The following is an 18,651-nucleotide window of genomic DNA, read 5'->3' as shown; positions in this document are numbered from 1 at the left end:
TAAAAACATTGTTTGCCCAACAGGTCAACTGGCAGGTTCGAAAGTGGACGCTCCTTGGCAACCCATTGGTTGAAGCCAGAGTGACAGCAATCACATTTCAGGCAAAAGAGCTAGGCTGTTTATGTACTCTTTGGGCATGAATTATCTTTATGACACGCAGAGGGGCCAACCTTATCACTGTAACAGCGGATTAAATAATAATGTACTACCACTTGCTAGTCAGGCTTCAGTGCAATATAAGCAAATAAACACAGAAACAACCAACCATGCAGAAGAAAAGCTTGGTATCTACTCCTAAATTCTAATATTTGACAAAGTAGAAATTAACTTTCCATCTCCTCTTCCTTAGAATTGAACTGATTATAGTAACACACGCGGCTGAGGCAGTACGAACATACCTTAGTTAGTACTAGGGCTTCCTCCTAACGTATCATGGGTTAAGTTCTCTTTACCTTAAAGCAGGCCCACCGCCTGTCTTGGGAAGTGGCCCATCCAGTGTGGAGTCTGGAAATTCTGGGGTGCCAGATCACCTTTCAGAGAGGTCCTCTGAGTACCCCATTTCCCAACAATGGTGTTAGCAGAGTTAATTATAAACACCTACGGCATGAATGAACAACTGTTGAATAAAGTAAAAAGTTTCAGGAAGGCTTCTTAAAATGAAGAGGTCAGAGATGTCTTTCAATTGTTCAGGTAAATATCTCTGCAGGGCAACAGGAGAAAACCACCCTGACGTTTACTTATGTAAGATTCCAGCATATAAAAACCAAATTCACCCTTCCTGGATGCTAAAGAGGCAAGAAAAAAGAGTGGGGAAGGGCTATGGACGCCAGCATCCAGCAATTCCACAAAACAGTGCCGAGGGCCCTGCCTGTCCTAGGCACGCTGGATACAAACTACTGACAAAGACCCCTTGCCGCAGATTTTCTGGCAGTTCCAACCTTCGCATAGCATTGCGCCACCAAACTCCTTTTTCACTTGGGAAGCTCAACTATTTAAGTGCGTACCACGTGCCTTGTAAAGATTTTGCACTCAAGTTAGGGGGCCAGGGACTCATTAGGTGGTAAGGCTCATGACACTCGCCCTGCAAGCAGTGAGCAGACTGAGAATAAATTCTAAAAGATGTTGTCGGCACTTGCTGGCCTGCCTCATTCAATGCTGTCCTGCAAGACATTCATTTATTATTTTTTTTGTTTCAAAATATTTTTATATTGATCATGTATATGTCTCTGGGTAAATCTATTAACATTTCTGAATAGGATTATACATTACGTCTGCTCCCCCCGCCGCCACCGTCGTCCATGCCTCCTGGGTCAAAAGCAGACCTTGGAGGTAGACCTTGTGGCCAAGAGAGCTGAGTAGAGGTACTCGAACATTTGCTTTCTGCAACCAAGTGTTAACGTGGCCTCCTACCCTTGTTCCATTTTGCGTCGTAAGCACCATATACTTGGCCAGGACCCTTCTTTCCTTTGAGCCACACTGGCTGGTCAAAAGCTGATAATGTGGAGGAGCCAAGGAACAATACCGCCCACGATGCTACAGTCCTCTGTAGCGTCTCCCAGGAGCCCATCCAACAAGCAGCCGTCAACCACGCAGAAGTCCCTTGACATCCTGGGCAAAAGGCATGGTGAGTATCACTGTCCCCTGAAGGAGGCAAGTGACCAACAACTACACCAAAGGTGCTGGAGGAACCTAAGGCTGGCCGGTGCCAACCGCAGCATCTTTAGCAGATGCAACAGCATTTGCCTCCAGGACAGGATGCCAGGTCTCCCAGGTCTCAGCAGGGCTACGCTATACCCATCAGTGCTCTCAGGGACACCTACGATGGCAAAGCCAAGCCAGGCGCAAAGCTCTGGGTATTAGAACAGACACATGGCTCAGCTTACACCCTGTGTGGCCACTTGAGATCATCAGGAGATGGGTCTGGATGGAGCAGGGACAGGGAAGGTGTAAAGGAGGCAAACTGAAGTGAATCTGAGGAGTCTAGACTTTTGACAAGATGGTTGCAGGCCCACGAGTTAATTGCTCTTTTCATTCTAGACTAAATGCAAGCAAGCTGCCTCACGTTTTACCTCAATCCCCCTAATAAACAGGGATCGAGAGCTTAACTGGTAGAAACTGCTCCACGCACTCGGGCTGAAATAGGTCACATCTCTTATTTTGCTAGTCTCCTGCGCTCCAAGGGCCTTTTAGCAGAAATCCAGCATCTCTTTCTGGAGGTGTCTCCCCCTGAATATCATATTAACCAAAAACGCAGGGAGGCTTATGGAATTGGAAAGGAAGGGTCAGTTCAGATTCCACAGAGAATAAGGAATGGACGTGACAGTCACCTGCATCCGCAAAGAAGCCAGCCCTGCCGAAATGAGGCTTCGACAGTCTGGATTCTTCCAGAGGCTGCCAGCCAAGCCTGCTGTCTTGAGATTGTGTCTGGCCTACCGGTGGGCTCCAAATACTGCCCACCTTTTGAACCCACTCACTGGCACAGCCAGGGTAGCAGCTTGGCCCAGGAAGGCTGCCTCCGCACCGGCCACCTCAAGGGCACTGCACCCGTGAAGTCTCCTCCCCCTCCCCCAGTCAGCGGGGCTGCCTGGAGACTCTCAAAGGAAGACAACCTTCTGGGGTGTCTCTCCTACCTCCACCTTCTGAAAGAAGGCTCCGCAGAGGCTCCAAAGTGACACATCCTTCAGTGGGAGGTTTTCCAGGGAGTCCCAGGGGTGCCTGCAAAGAGCAAAGGAAACAGATGCAATCTTTGCTGGAACTTTCCACATCAGAACCAAAGTTTGGAAAACTGCAGGTTTGTCTGCTCTGCTCTACCTCCTTTGAGTGTTTCATCCATGTCACCCTACTCTCCCTTTCAAGGAGGCTCTCTCCCTGCTCGCCCCTCCCCCCGACTGTCTCCTCTTTAAGCCCCTACTTTTCCCTCCAAGTCTACCTCGGTTTCCCCTTTCTATGTCCCTCCTCTCCTTTAAAAAATGTGTTTTTAATCGGTAGTTGAAATTTCTAAACATGAATTTATTATAGAAATCCTGGTAAAACTTTCTAGCTGCATGAGTGTGAGAGCAATAATGCAAAATTACCCGAGAAGGCACTAAATAGGTCGTGATTGTTCAAGCAGAAAAACTCATTTAAATGATTTAAAAGAAGTTATTATAACACACTATTTTCCCAGTGACCTTCAAATATTTATCTTCACCCATATAGCACACATACTGTAATAAAAACCCAGACACAATGTTAAAACTAGCCATCCAAGATTTTAACCAACAAACCCATTACTGTTGGTACATGAGTTTTTGTTTTTTTGGTTTTTTGGGTTTTTATTGGAGTATAGTTGGTTTACAATGCTGTGTTAGTTTCAAGTGGGTTTCTTTTAAAAGTGAATTTAGTTCTATCCTTTGTACTATCAAAAATTTAAAAAATTTGCATACGTACTCTGCAGGATAATGTGAAATAAAATACAGAGAGCTACAAGAAGGGGCTGTGGAGAATGAATGGGCAGACATATAGGAAGCACTTTGATGGACATCAACGGTTCTCTGGCTATGGATGGGAGAAAAATCCATTACCGGTTTGTTGGAAGATGGGCTCACATAAAGGTAGGCCAAACGAAGGCCATTCCTCCACTGAGCTTCTGGAGGCCCCCCCCCCAACCCTGTCCTCAAGAATGCTTTCTTCTTTGAGTTATTTTTTGTTTCCCGGCATCCAAATATATTTATACACAATCAGCAAACATTAAATTTTCATTAAAATTTTGAAAAAAATTTAAAAGTAAAAATAAAACAGAATGAAATTTCCTGGAATAGTGTAAACCATGCCTTAAAAACATCAGTGAACTGCAAATGATTTTAATCATCCGTTGGCTCCAAACTTGTACTTATTTTGCATCTAGTTGGAGAACCAACTCCTTGTGGAGACCATCAAAATCATTATTCTCCATTAAAAAGAACTTATTGAGATGAAATTCGTACAAGAGAAAGTAACCCCTTTAAAGTGAACAATTCAGGGACAGGTGGTGGGTTCACGGCTCCTTCTGAGTTTTACCTCTCCCCACACCCCCTTCTCTGTTTCTCCCTCACTTTCCCTTGCCCTCCACCTGCCTTACCGCAGAGGTTCTGGAAAGAACGTTATAGACTGTTTAAAGAGCCGGGAAGGATGTAAAGCTGTACGGGAGTCCAGCCCCCTCCCAGCGTCTCACCTTCTCGCTCCCTCTCGCTTCCACCTAGCCGTGTCTTCCTTCTGGCCTCCTCATATCTCCTCCACAGCCCACCCTTTCCCCCCTCAACGTCTTTTACTCCACTGACCTCCATTTCTAACCCCCTGACCATGTCCTGGGCTCACTCCTGTCTCCATCACGCCCGCCGTGTTCCCCTCTCCCTCCATCTCCTCCCCCTCTTCCTCTCCTCCGCCATCCATCCCGCGCTCGGGTTTCCGTAGCCTCCAGCGGGTTCCCCCCTCCCCCTTCCACACACGCCATCTCTCAAAACCCCTCTCAGTTGGTTCTCTCCTCCCCTCCACTCCCCGCTCATCCACCTCCCCCCCAGGTCTCAGCGCCCCCTGCAGGTCCCCCCCCCACTCTCCCCCTCATCCACCTCCCCGTATGTCTCAGTGCCCCCTGCAGGTCCCCCCCCACTCTCCCCCTCATCCACCTCCCCGTATGTCTCAGTGCCCCCTGCAGGTCCCCCTCCACTCCCCCCCTCATCCATCCCCACCCCGCCATGGTCTCTCAGCAGTACCTGCAGCGCCCCCTGCAGCTCCCACCTCCTCTCCTCCACATTCCGCATCTTCCATCAACCCCTCCCCCCGGCCCCGCCCCTTGCACGCCGCCCCACTTTCCCGCCCTGCGCCTGCGTACTGCCATTCTTGACCCTCGAGCCCAGGCAGCTGGCTGGCGGCGGTGGGCGGTGGCCTGCTGCACGCGGCACGGGGTGGAGCACGCGGCACGGGGTGGAGCACGCGGCACGGGGTGGAGCACGCGGCACGAGGTGGGGCCCACCGGGACTGGCCGCCCGGGCGCCGAGGCCACGCCTCCCGGGTAAGGGGCCGCCCCCGGGAGCCGGACTCCAGCCTCCTCCGGAGCCGGAGCTGCCCCGCGTGGGCGTGGGCAGGAAGGGTTCTGGTGGGTGGCGAGGAGGGGGCCGGCCAGGGTGGAGCCGGGGTAGGGGGAGGTGCCCCAGCCCAGGAGGGGCGCATGCTAGACCTGAGGTCTGCAGGGCCAAGGCTGCGTGGCTGAAAGGGTGCCGAATCTGGAATTGTGCCCTGGTGGGAAGCTTGTCCAGGCCTCCCTTCTAGGCCTAGAATGCACATTTGCTAGAAGCCTGCCCAGGGTCAAGCGTTCCAGGCCTGGAATGTGCATTTGTTGAAAGCCTGCCCAGGCCCAAATCTGTTGGTTCTAGAATCTTCTGGACAAACACCTGCTTTAGCCTCAATCCTACTTAGTCCAGCCCCTTCTAGGCCTAGGCTGAGTTAACTTAGTCCTGAGCCGTGTGAGCCCCAAAGCCTTTTGGGGCTGGAAACTTGTCAGGCCTTGATCAGCCCCAAAGCCTGCTAGGCCGAACCCACTGTGCCCACACGGCTTGCTTCTTTCTCTGACAGACCAAGTCACAATGGCAGGGACCGAGATCTCTGTCCCTCCGGAGCAGTTCACCAAAATCAAAGAAGGAGTGTTGATAACAGAAAAAGCCCTGGAGGAGGGAGAAGACGGGGTGTGCAGAGTGAGGGAACACCCAAGCTCTGAAGAGTTAGAGGCCGAGAGCACCCACGGGGCCCTCCAGGCCAAGATCCCGGGGGGCAAGCTGGAGCTGGTGCTGGCCATCCCGGAGGAGGGCGAGAAGCACATTCTGACCCTGCAGACGGCGCACTTGACCTCCGAAGATGCGGAGCTGCAGGACCTGGCACCACAGCACCAGGGAGAGGTGCCGGAGGTGGTGCAGCAGGCTGGTAGTGGGCTGCAGTCACTGGTGTGGCTTGGGGAGGGGTCCCAGCAGAGCCTGCACCAGTGTGTCACCATTAGCATCCAGGAGGAGATGTACCCGCTGCAGGAGGTGGAGGTGATGCAGTTTCATGTTCTGGAGGAGAATGTGACCAGGGCCAGTGAAGACAGTAAGTGTGCAGTGAGCCTGGCAGAAAGCTCTGGATCTATAAAGGTACGACTGGTTTTAATAAAATGCGGGGCGGGGGAGGAAGCCAGAAAACTATTTTTTAGAGTTGCCCTTCATGCAGTATTATGTATGGACAAGCAGTTTAAAATTGGCCATTTAAAATTAAATACAGTAAAAATATTTCCCAGGAAAATCTTGGGGGACCTCGTGTTGTTTTTTAAGAGTTTAAAAAGTTACACTCATTAGAATACGATGAGATGCATCGAGTTTTCAAGTTGTATTCTGTTTCACCACCGAAACCCTTGATGCTTAGTAATTACAGTTTAAGCATTTTGGTTGCAATGGACAATCTTCTGTGCTTCTTTAATGTGTGTTTTTCTCTACGGATTCTATGGTTTCATCAAAGCAAAGAGTTGAATCAGGCTGTAATTCATAGTACTGTACTTGTTTGAATACTTGTTTTTGTGTATTAGCTTGAGAAACGTCAGGAAGAGGAACAGCTGCTGGTTGAAGGTGGATTCAGTGAAGAAACAGAAGGGCAGTTTTTTCTTGTGGAAGCAAGACCAGGAGATGAAATTGTTCTGACAATTTCAACCTCAAATACTGAGAAACCTGCGCTGGGTCAAGCACATGTTGAAAAAGCCAACGCTACAAAAAGTCGAAAGAAGACAAAGGGTAGGCCAGTTCATTTGTAAGAGACTCTTCAAACAACAGGGCTGCTGATTCTCTTTAGGGGAAGGGGATGGCAGTTGAAGTTTGAAGTGGTTGCCTTAGTCCCTTTCAGAATGTCAGGAAATGGGAGAAATTTTGAACTAACATTCTGTATTGTAAATCAAATCCAAAAGAGTTTTTGCATCTTGTGCGCAAATGTTTTGAAAGCATAGTACAGAGGCTCCCGAAAAGGGCCGTGCACATAAATAGAAGTTTGGGCCCCATCTGCTCCCTAGTTTGCAGCCCCGGGGGGTTAGGGGGTGTCTGACGGAGACCAGAGCAAGTGCTTCAGGCCCTGGAGAAGGAAGGAGTGATGCCCAGAGGGCAGCAGAGGTGCCCTTTAAGGGGAGGGGATGTTTAGGTGAGGCCAGGAAAGAGGATGACTCTGACCCTCGAAAATTATTTGTTCAGCTTTTTAAAAAGTATTAGTTTCTCCCTTATTTAAATCAAGAGAGTTCACCCTTGAAGTCTCAACTTTTAGCTCATTTATAAAAAGTCATATCTGGCCACCCTCGGCTGTTTCCTCCTTCTAGCAACAGCTAGTCGGGGTCAGAAAGAGACTCAGTTTAGAAAGCCACGCTGCCACCACGATCCCTTCTTCTTACGTGTGGTGAACGTTATTCATTTAGGCTGATTGCCTCTGGCTTCAGTAGCTGGTTGCATTCGTAACCTTTGCTATATATTAGTTTCTCATATATTTAAATCAAGAGATTGTACCCCCAAATTCCCAGCTCCTAGCTCATTTTCAGGTTTTTAGTATATTCACAATTCTGTGCAAGTGTCACCACTGTCTAATTCCAGAATATTTTTATCACCCTAAAAAGAAAAGTGTACCCATTAAACAGTCACTTCTGGGCATTTCATTTAAATGGAATCATACCCAGGTAACACGTGGCCTTTTGTGTCTGGATTCCTTCACTTACCATAACGTTTTCAAGGCTCATCCACGTCGTAGCATGTGTCGGTACTTCATTCCTTCACCCCTGAATAACATTCCTTTGTATGGATACACACTATATTCTGTTTATCCAGTGATCTGTTGATCCACATTTAGGCTGTTTTTACCTTTTAGCTATTGTCCATGGTGCTGCTGTGAATATTCATGGACAAGTTTTTGTTTGCACACCTGTTTTCAGTTCTTTTGGGTGTATACCTAGGAGTGGAATTGCTGGATACTCTATGTTTCACTATTTGAGGAGCTGCAGCTGCACCAATTTACATTCCCACCAGCAGTGTAGGAGGGTTCCACTTTCTCCACATTCTCACTATTTTCCATTTTAAAAAATTACAGCCGTCCTAGTGAGTGTGAAGGGGTATCCCATTGTGGTTTTCATTTGCATTTCCCTAATGACTAATGATGTTGAGTATCTTTTCATGTGTTATTGGCTGTTGGCGTGTCTTCTTCGAAAATGTCTATTCAAATCCTTTGCCCATTTTTCAATTGGTGCCTGTATTAGCTTCCCAGGGCTGCCATAACAAAATGCCACAAACTGGGTGGCGTAAAACAACATAACCGTATTCTGTCACAGTTCTGGAAGCTGGAAGTCTGAAATCACAGTGTTGATACAGCCATGCTCTGTTGGAAGGCTCTAAAAGAGAGTATGTTCCATGCCTTTCTCTTAGCTTCTGGTGATGCAGCAGCTACGGCATCCTTGGCTTGTAGATGCATCCCTCCAAGTCTCTGCCTCTGTTGTCACATAAAGCTCTCCGTGTGTCTCTGTTCTCTTCTTATAAGGATACCAGTCATATTGGATTAGGACCCGTCCTAGTCCAGTATGATCATCTGAAATTGTCTTCAAAGACCCTATGTGGAAGCAGGGTCACATTCATAGATATTTGCCATTAGGACTGCAACCTATCTTTTCGGGGAACACAACTCAACCCCAAAACCTTCTATTCCAAGTTTGTTGAGTGTTTCATCGTGAAAGGGTGTTGGAATTTGTGAAGTGCTTTTTCTGTACCTATTGAGATGATCACGTAGGTTTTTTTCTCCCTTTCTTTTGTCAGTTTGGTGTATTACGTTGATTGATTTCCATCTGTTCAACCTCTCTTCCATTACTGATAAATTCCACGTGGCCAAGGTGCACAGTCTTTTAAATATGCTACTGGATTTGGTTTGCTAGTATGTTGAAAATTTTTGCATCGGTATTCATAAGGGATATTGGTCTATAGTTTTGTTTTGGTGTCTTTTTTTTCAGTATCAGAGTAATACTGGCCTCATGAAATGAGTTGGGAAGTGTTTCCTACTCTTCTCCTTTTTTTTTTTTTTTTAAGAGTTTTAGATGTTAGAGTTTAGAGTTTAGATGTTTTTTAAGAGTTTTAGATTGATGTTAATTCTTTAAGTCTGGTAGTGTTCTCCAATGATGCCATCTGGCCCTGGGGGTTTCTTTATTGAACGTTTTTTGATTAGTGACTCAATCTCTTTATTGATTGTAGGGCTATTAGGATTTTCTATTTCTTCTTGAGTCAGTTTTGGTAGTTTGTGTGTTTCTAGGAATTTTCCATTTTGTCTAGGTTTTCTAGTTTATTGGCAGACATTTGTGTATTATAGTCCTTTTTACTTCTGTACGGTTGGTAGTACAGAAATAGTAGTACACTTTGCTTCCTGATTTTAGTTATTTGACTTATCTTTTTTTTTTGGTTACCAGTCTAGAGAAAGTGTCAATGTTGATCTTTTAAAAGAACCAACTTTCAGTTTCATTGGTCCTCTCTGCTGTTTTCTTATTTTCTATCTCATTTATCTTCACTCTAATCCTTATTATTTCTTCCTTCTGCTAGCTTTGGGTTTAGACTTCTCTTATTTTTCTAGTTCCTTAAGATGTAAAGCTAGGTTATTGCTCTGAAATATTTTTTCTTTTTTAATGTAAGTGTTTACAATTAAAAGTTTCCTTCTGAGCACTTTAGCTATATCCTGTAAGCTTGTTTGGCATATCCTGTATGCCATGTTTTCACTTTTATTCATCTCAAAGTATTTTACAGTTTCTTTGTGATTTCTTCTTTGACCCATTGGTCCTTTAGGAGTGTGTTGTTTAACTTCTATATATTTGTGAATTTTCCAAATTTCCTTCTTTTATTGATTTCTGACTTCATTCCATAATGGTCAGAGAGCAAATTATTTCTGTCTTTTAAAATTAATTGACACTTGTTTTCTGATTTACCATATGGTCTTTCCTGAAGAAGGTGCCCTGTGTACCTGAGAAGAATGTACGTTCTGCTGTTGTCGAGTGGAGTGTTCGGTAGCTGTTTCTTCTGTCCAGTTGGTTTATAATGTTGTTTAAGTCTTCTGTTTCCTTGATGATATTCTGTCTAGTTCTCTTCATTGTTGAAAGTGGGGCATTGAAGTCTCCAACTGTTATTGAAGCATCTCTTCCTACTTTCAATTCTTTCAGTTTTTGCTTCAAGTATTTTGGGGATCTGTTATTAGGTTCACGTGTATTTATAATTGTTATATCTTCATGATGGTTTGACTCTTTTATCATTGCATTACGTTCTTATTTGTCTCTTGGAACAATTTTTGTCAAAGTCTGTTTTGTCTATTAGTAGAGCCACCCAGCTCTCTTTTGCTTACCATTTGCATGGAGCACTTTGTTCGGTTACCACATTAGGTGAGAAAAGGATGTGTGTAGTTACTTTGTATTTAAGTGGAACTTGAACACCTAAAGAAAGGTTTTTACAAATACATAAATGTTGTCTCTCCCTCCTGCAGAAGTAAAACGAACCTTCCACTGTGACATCTGCATGTTCACCTCTTCTAGAATTTCGAGTTTGAATCGTCATATGAAAACTCACACCAATGAAAAGCCCCATATGTGTCACCTTTGCCTGAAAGCTTTCCGTACTGTTACTCTCCTTCGGAATCATATCAACACCCATACAGGTAAACAGCTGAGAAGGATGTTTCCCTTGAATGATGTGTGTTGAGGCTTAGGTAAGAATGCAAATCCATGTGTTTGTATATTAAAATAATGCATTTTTTTAGACTTTAGTTTTGTCTCTTTTCTTCAATTTTAGTTAAAAACGTTGGATGTTGCAAAGATTTCTCTCATATCTTTCCAGGGCATTTGTGGTTTAAAGAGCCTCTTAATTTTTAAAGCATTTTGAAACTGAGTGTCATTTATAAGTTATGATTCCCTTGGAAAATTGTGGTTAAATCTTGCTTAAAAGAATAAACTATGTGATTTTACAGGAACCAGGCCCTACAAGTGTGGTGATTGTGACATGGCATTTGTCACCAGTGGAGAACTTGTCCGACACAGACGTTATAAACACACTCATGAGAAGCCCTTTAAATGTTCCATGTGCAAGTATGCTAGCGTAGAGGTAAGTTCACTCTTAAAGTTTCATAGTTTCGTATTAAGAAGCTGCTGTAAAAGTCATGTAAGTCAAACTACTAGTAGAATCTCTTGTAACATCTCTGCAGGAAATAATACTCATTCTGTTTCCTAAATTTAATTTTTAAAATGTGATTTCTTTTCTTCTTTGATTACCGACTAGTGAAAGCAGTATGTAGAGCTGTACAAATTACAAATAATCTGTGGTCCTTGAGAAATAATTCTCGTATTTGTTAAAAAGTTCTACCTTGCATTCTTTGTAGGACTCATTCCACAAAATCAAAGTGTATTTGCTCTAAGAGAACAGAGATCCAATCTGAATTTTTGCTGAGATTTTTGAGCTTTCCTCAATGGCACTTGACTCGATACAAAGCAATGGGCTTAAAGATTTAAACATGGCCATTTCCACTCTTAATGACAGAGGCCAACTTTTTAAATCTTCAGTTATAAGTCATGTTCATTTCAACTAGATCGGTTTATTTATACCTTCCAGCAGATTTAGCACACCCTCAGTGAAACAACAGCACAGTATATTTACTTTTGAGTGTCACTTTTGTACAATTAATCTTTAAGAACTCCACTATCTAGCAGAGTGCATGCTGGGTCCTGATTTTGAGCCCCATTGGGAAAGGACGATACACTTGAATTGAACTGAGTTAAAGGGGATGGCTAAAGTTTAAATACAGTAGTGATGAAACTGTGTTTCATCAACTAGGAAATTTCACAGACAGGGCAGAATTTGATTCCAAAAAAAAAAATTTTTTTTTTTTTTGCTATTACTATTTTTAAAAATTATTTGTCATCTGAGTTAAAGGTTGAAACTGTACTGTGGAAACACAAAATGAGGGTTTCAAAGAGCAAAGCCACCTGAGAATCCTAAGCCTAGAATAGACTTTTGGTTGGTGTCCCGCCAGTTCTCAGCACAAATTTCCCACTTTCGCTGAGACCCTTCTCCAGGGTCAACCTCGACATATGGACCCCCTGCTTCTGCCATCACCCTGTTTTTTGCATTTTCCAAGTCCTGGCATGCTGGTCTGCTCCAAGGGGGAGTAGCCAAAGCCCCCCACCCTGACGCCACCCCTTTACACATGTGCCAGCAGGAATGTGTGAAGCTGGGGTGCAGAGTACACCAACTTCTGAACTCCCCTCCCTCCCCCTCCTACCTTTCAAAGCCGTCCAGAGAAGGTCTACACACAGCCTTCTTTGATCCTTCACACCACTCAGCTTACCAAACCTCTCATGCTACAATTTTAAACATTCCTTTTGTTTTGCTTTCTGATACACTCAAAGATATCTTTTTTTCTTCTAAAAATCTAAGCTAAATTTTTTGGTTTGGATCTTGTTTTCCATTCCGAGTCTTCCTTTGTTCTTGAATGTTCTTTAGGCTTCTGGGTACTTGCCGTACGTTAGGGAACCAGGCCAAGTGGAGCCTTCCTAAGATCACAGACAGGCCGCTGAGGGCTTTCCCATGTCTGTAGCCCAAGCATGGTTCATTACCTCTGTTTCTGCTAAAGGTAGAAAAGAGCCTGAAGTAAGTGAATACAGAATAAGAACAGTCCTAGAAGGTTAATACAATAGGCCAAAAACATGATAAAATGGGCATGTTTGCCTTTTAACTAATTGCCTACGATATGTAATTAATCAAATTTGAATGTATTTTCTTCTACTTAAAAGTTCTTACAAACTGCTACCGCGTAGAACCTATTCTTTTTTTATATATATAAATTTATTTATTTGTTTATTTTTGGCTGCATTGGGTCTTCGTTGCTGTGCTGGACTTTCTCTAGTTGCCGCGAGCTGGGGCTTACTCTTCGTTGCGGTGTGCGGGCTTCTCATTGCGGTGGCTTCCCTTGTTGCGGAGCACGGGCTCCAGGTGTGCAGGCTTCAGTAGTTGCGGCACACGGGCTCAGTAGCTGTGGCTCGCGGGCTCTAGAGCGCAGGCTCAGTAGTTGTGGCGCACGGGCTTAGTTGCTCCGTGGCATGTGGGATCTTCCCGGACCAGGGCTCAGACCCGTGTCCCCTGCATTAGCAGGCAGATTCTTAACCCCTGCGCCACGAGGGAAGTCCCCGCGTAGAATCTATTCTTAATGGCAAGGAAGGTGTTCCAACATCCCTGGGCCGTTTAGAGTCCACAGAAGTTGGAACTGTGAAGTGCCTCCGACAGATGTCGGTCCATTCAAGAGCTCATGTTTTCAAGTTTCTCTATTTATGCAAGCAAAAAATTTTCTGGCCTCTGCGCTCCTGCAGCATGATCTAAACTTTGCAGCTATTGAGAGGCCGTTGCCTTAGAAATGAAAATAAAATTGTGGATACCACGGAGCAGCTCGATTTCCGTTTTCCTTTGTAAAGTGAAGCTGAAGGTGAGAGTCTCCTGAAGCTCCGCTCATTATCGCCCGAGGGTCTTATGCACACACGTCAAATGCAGTACCTCATGCACCACGGAAAAGAAAAAGCAGTGGCTTTAGCATGTTTTCTTCAGGCTGTGAGATAGGCTCTGCTGTTAAAATCGGACTCGTTTAGATATCTCTGATAACACGGGTTTATTGAAGACTCCACAAGTTGGAAGTTTCTACTGCCAATAAATACCTTTCATTTGTTTATCAGGCAAGTAAATTGAAGCGCCACATCCGTTCACACACGGGCGAACGCCCCTTTCAGTGCTGTCTCTGTAGCTACGCCGGCAAAGACCCCTACAAGCTGAAACGGCACATGAGGACGCATTCCGGTAAAACTTTCTCACGCTTAAGGCCAAATAAGTAAAGCGTAGTTTCCTTCTTACAAGTGACCTTGTCAAAGTTATCTTCAGTGCAGAATTAAAGTTCGAACGTCAAAGCGAAGTTCTGACACAGGGATGTTGCCTTTGCCTTTATTTAGCGTTAAGGGAGCATAATTCAACACATTAAACACAGCACGTAAATACCCCGTGGTGACCCCACTGTGAAGAGTAAACACCGTCAACTATTTGCTCCCATGGGTTTTCCAGGGTTTTAAAAGTCGGCGCCTTAATTCATCCTTCAGCTTTAAGGCAAAACAAAAAACAAGGTGTACTGATTTCGTAAAGCACTCTCTTTATATTTTGTTGTATAAGGGCTATGATATGTGTGCTTCTGGGTTCTTTACACCAAGGGTAGGAACTAGGTGTGGGTCTTGAGCTGTGAGTAGCCGCCAGATGTTAGGAGAGTCGCCCATCTGGGCTGCTGTCCACACAGCTGGACAGCACGTTGTCCGGGCTTGATTTAGGAACCTGGCCCTAGTTGGGAGTTAAACATATGAGAAAGGAGTTGCAAAGGGAGTCCTGGGGGGGAAAGAAAGGCTTTCAGCTGCAGGTGTCCTTTGGGGAGCAGCAGGGGTTTCGGGGTGAAGCCCCTCGGCGGAGGGTCATTGTTGTCATCCGTGTCCCAGGTGAGAGGCCCTACGAATGCCACATCTGCCACGCGCGCTTCACCCAGAGAGGGACCATGAAGATTCACATCCTGCAGAAGCACACCGAGAACGTCCCCAAGTACCAGTGCCCGCATTGTGCCACCGTCATTGCGAGGAAGAGTGACCTGCGTGAGTGTCTGGCGTAGAGAACTTCTTTTAGCTGCCCCGTGGGCCGGCTCTTCGGGAAGCCTGTGGAGCCCTGGGCCTGATTCCAGGGAGGCAGCGGGATTCAGGAGCTGCTCCTGGGTTGTTGTGTTTTTTTTTCCGGACGTCCTGTGGTGCCATCTTGTGGCTAGATAGCGTAAGTGCAGTTTCAGAGTCTGGCCCAGGCCCGGTCCAGGTACACAGATGAGCTCTCACGGGCATTTGAGCTCATAAAGGGCTTCCCCGGGTATCATTTTATTCCATATTGGGCCTGTTTTTACAGATGACAAAGCGGATAAGGGACAAAAAGCGAACTGCCCCAGAGTCTCGTGACCAGGTGCCAGGAGGTGGCCTGATTGCAAGTTCTGACTCTATTAAATGATCTCTCCCGTGACACTCAGCAAATTTTTCTTAAACCCTTGTTGTGACCCTAAACAATTCTGGGAACCGAGGGTGCAAAGGCAAGAAGCAAGACATGGTTCTTCCCATAAGGAACTTGCTTCAGTAAAAGAGCCCGCTTCATGTGACGTGAGATCCGTATTGTGACAAGGTAAACCCTCCTAACAATACGAGGCACCTTGAGCAGCTCCGAGTGCCAGATTGGGAGCTGGGATTGTATCCCGCCTGCAGGGGAAACCGGCCCTACTTAGCCGTGGGCGGTGGTGGAGGTGACGGTGAGTGAACCAGCCCCTCTCCTTTGTTTCAGGGTTCCTGGTCTCTCATTTTCTTCTTTCTAAAACACATGACACTGTGACACTCAGAATATGTCGGCAGAAATAGAGTCCCTGGTTTGCCCAGAGAAATTCTGGGGATGAGAGGCACAAACATTTGCAAACATTTCTGAAAGGGTAAAGGTGTTTAATGAAGTCTTAACAACTTTGCATCCAAATCCTTTGTCAGTTGCAAAACACAGCCCAGTGAGACCCTCTAGGGCACAAGAGTCTTGAGTCAGTTGCCAAGAAAGGACATTTTTGACACCACGGCAAAGAAATACAGGTTATGTCCCATCCAAGCCGGTGGCGCACTCCCTATACCTCCGTATACCCGTAAGATGCTTTGTACGCAAGCTAAGTCTCCCTTCCTGTCACTATATGAGACACCAAGCTCTTTAAATGACCGAGTCGGCACATATGAGGTGTGTACCTCTGCCCTGCAGAGACGTCTTACACAAAGGATCACAAAGCCACCACGCTTTAGACTCAGTTCAGCAGAAATTATCCTAGAGCGTGCCTCTCAATTACGATGTAGGAGAAAACAGAGCACTGGCCTCTAACAGAACGTCGGGGCTTTTATTTTAAGCCAAAATACAGAAGTTATATCTTTGTTATGTAAAACCATCTTTTTTTTTTTAATTTTTATTTATTTATTTATTTATGGCTGTGTTGGGTCTTCGTTTTCTGTGCGAGGGCTTTCTCTAGTTGCGGCAAGCGGGGGCCCCTCTTCATCGTGGTGCGCGGGCCTCTCACCATCACGGCCTCTCTTGTTGCGGAGCACAGGCTCCAGACGCGCAGGCTCAGTAGTTGTGGCTCACGGGCCCAGTTGCTCCGCGGCATGTGGGATCTTCCCAGACCAGGGCTCGAAACTTTGTCCCCTGCATTGGCAGGCGGATTCTCAACCACTGCGCCACCAGGGAAGCCCCAAAACCATCTTAACATTATCCTAAAATTCCACCCACACCGTAAGGTTCTCCAAGTGCTTTGTTTTTTGGTTTTATTTATTTATTTATTTATTTATTTATGGCTGCGTGGGGTCTTCTCATTGCGGTGGCTTCTCTCTTTGTGGCGCACGGGCTTAGTTGCTCCGCGGCATGTGGGATCTTCCCAGACCAGGGCTCGAACCCATGTCCCCTGCATTGGCAGGTGGATTCTTAACCACTGCGCCACCAGGGAAGCCCTCCAAGTGCTTTGTTACATGAACACACTAGGTCCAATATGCCCTACCTTATGTAACTCTTAACTCTATATGAACGAATATTAAAATGAGATAGTGTGCCGTGCATTTAGAGCAGCAGTTTTTTAGCTGAGAGTGATTTTACCTCCCAGGAGACACTTGGCAATGTCTGGAGGCGCTTTGGTTGTCACAAGTGGGGAGGAAGGGATGGTACTGGCACTAGAGGGTAGAGGCAGAGATACTGCAGAACATCCTGCAGCGCACAGGACACCCCCCAGGAAGGCGTTAGCCAGCCTCAAGTGTTAACACAGGCGGACCTCATTTTATTGCACTTTGCTTTCTCGTGCTTCTCAGATACCGCGTTTTTTACAGATCGAAGGTTTGTGGCAACCCTGCATCAGGCAAGTCTATGGGCACCATTTTCCCAACAGCATTTGCTCACTTCTTGTCTCCGTGTCACATTTGGTAAATCTTGCATTATTTCAAACCCTCCACCAGCAAAAAGATTATCACTTGCTGAAGGCTCAGATGACGATTAGCATTTTTTAGCAGTATTTTTAAAGTATGTACATTGTTTTTTAGACATAGTGCTACTGCACACTTACTAGACTACAGTATAGCATAAACATAAATTTTATACGCAGTGGGAAACAAGGAAGTCCATGTGATTCGCTTTATTCGCTTTATTGTGACGGTCTGGAACGGAACCTGCAATATCTCCGAGGTCTGCCTGTAGTAGCAAGGATGAGAAACCCTATTTGGAGGGTAGGGGGAAATCGGCCTCACAGAAAGTAACCCTATTCTCCTACGTTATGCTCTGTTACTCCTTTAGGTGTCCATTTGCACAACCTGCATACGTACAGAGCTGCAGAGATGAAGTGCCACTACTGTCCTGCTGTCTTCCACGTGCGCCATGCTCTCCTTCAGCACCACAAAACTCACAGAAACGAGAAGAGGTTCAAGTGTGAACACTGCAGCTACGCCTGCAAGCAGGTACTGTGTTTCAGGCACTTTGGGGAGGAGCCCAGAGTTGAAAGCAACCGTTCTTAAAGTGTGGTTCACAGACCCCTAGAGGTCCTTGAAACCAACCAGGATCATAAGATCAAAATCACTGTTATTAACTAGTTGTAATGCCAACACATTATTTGCCCTTTTCACTAGGTGACATTGGCACTGATGGTGCAAAAACAGTGGAGCTGCTTTAATGTGAGTCAGTGCGGCCACACCAAGCAGGACCGCTGTGTTCTTGTCCTTCGTGCACTGGCAGCAAAAAGAAAGGGCAGTTTACTTGAGAATGTCCTTGACAAAGCAGTGAAAGTTATATTCACTTTATTCCATCTTGACCCTGAATGCTCTTTTTAATAGTCTGCACGATGAACTACAAAGTTGGCATAAAGCACCTCCGCTGTCCTCCAAAGCACGGCGGTCATCTGGAGGAGGCATCTGTGGGACTTTTGAGTTGCCAGCTCAACTAGCCACTTTTTCATGAATCACTATTTTTTCTTGAAAGAACAGATGACAAACTCTGCTTATTCCATTATTGGGTATTTGGTAGACGTTCTCTTGAAAGCAAATGAAGTGATCCTGCCATGTCAAGGAAAATGGGTTGCCAAGAAAGCAATTTCCACTTTCAAGAGGAAATTAGAATTAGAATTTTGGAAAACTTATATCCATCAGTGTGAACCTGGCAGCTTTCTAATACTTAAGACTTTGCAAATGAGATTGAAGTGATTTTAAGAAAGCATTTTTAATAGTATATATTCAACACCTAGAAGCTCTTTATAACTCAGTAAGCTGATGTTTTCCAAATGACCCATCTGTTATTTACAAAATCATGCATGGGTAAAAGATCCATTCAAAGTATAAAAAGATCAACACATTTTAACGTAACAAAGTACAAAAAGTTCATTGGTGTGGTTTCAGGCCCCACATTTTAACCAACTTTTAAGAAATTACCACTTGTTGAATTTTGGTGTAATAGAGAAGAATATCCACAATTATTTGAAAAAGACTATAAAAATTCTGCTCCCTTTCCCAACTACATATCTGGGAGAGCA

General features: G+C 45.3%; 1 protein-coding gene across 5 annotated transcripts in view; it reads left to right on the top strand.

The window, feature by feature from the left end:
* The first annotated feature begins 5,600 nt into the window (after positions 1-5,600).
* The window catches only part of CTCFL (CCCTC-binding factor like), a 29,578-nt gene continuing 16,527 nt past the window's right edge, over positions 5,601-18,651 (top strand). For 2 of the 5 annotated variants that reach the window (XM_028167275.2, XM_028167273.2), the window contains exons 1-7: positions 5,601-6,140; positions 6,569-6,770; positions 10,513-10,683; positions 10,993-11,126; positions 13,742-13,862; positions 14,540-14,689; positions 17,427-17,587. In XM_028167275.2, coding sequence (XP_028023076.1) covers positions 5,601-6,140; positions 6,569-6,770; positions 10,513-10,683; positions 10,993-11,126; positions 13,742-13,862; positions 14,540-14,689; positions 17,427-17,587 — 1,479 coding nt within the window. The remainder of the gene's footprint in view (positions 6,141-6,568; positions 6,771-10,512; positions 10,684-10,992; positions 11,127-13,741; positions 13,863-14,539; positions 14,690-17,426; positions 17,588-18,651) is intronic. The other 3 variants (XM_028167274.2, XM_028167272.2, XM_007185257.1) reach the window with 3 other exon arrangements.

The sequence above is a fragment of the Balaenoptera acutorostrata genome, chromosome 15, assembly GCF_949987535.1.
Source record: "Balaenoptera acutorostrata chromosome 15, mBalAcu1.1, whole genome shotgun sequence".
NCBI classification, from domain to species: Eukaryota; Metazoa; Chordata; class Mammalia; order Artiodactyla; family Balaenopteridae; genus Balaenoptera; species Balaenoptera acutorostrata.
This window is presented reverse-complemented; position numbering and strand designations above follow the sequence as displayed.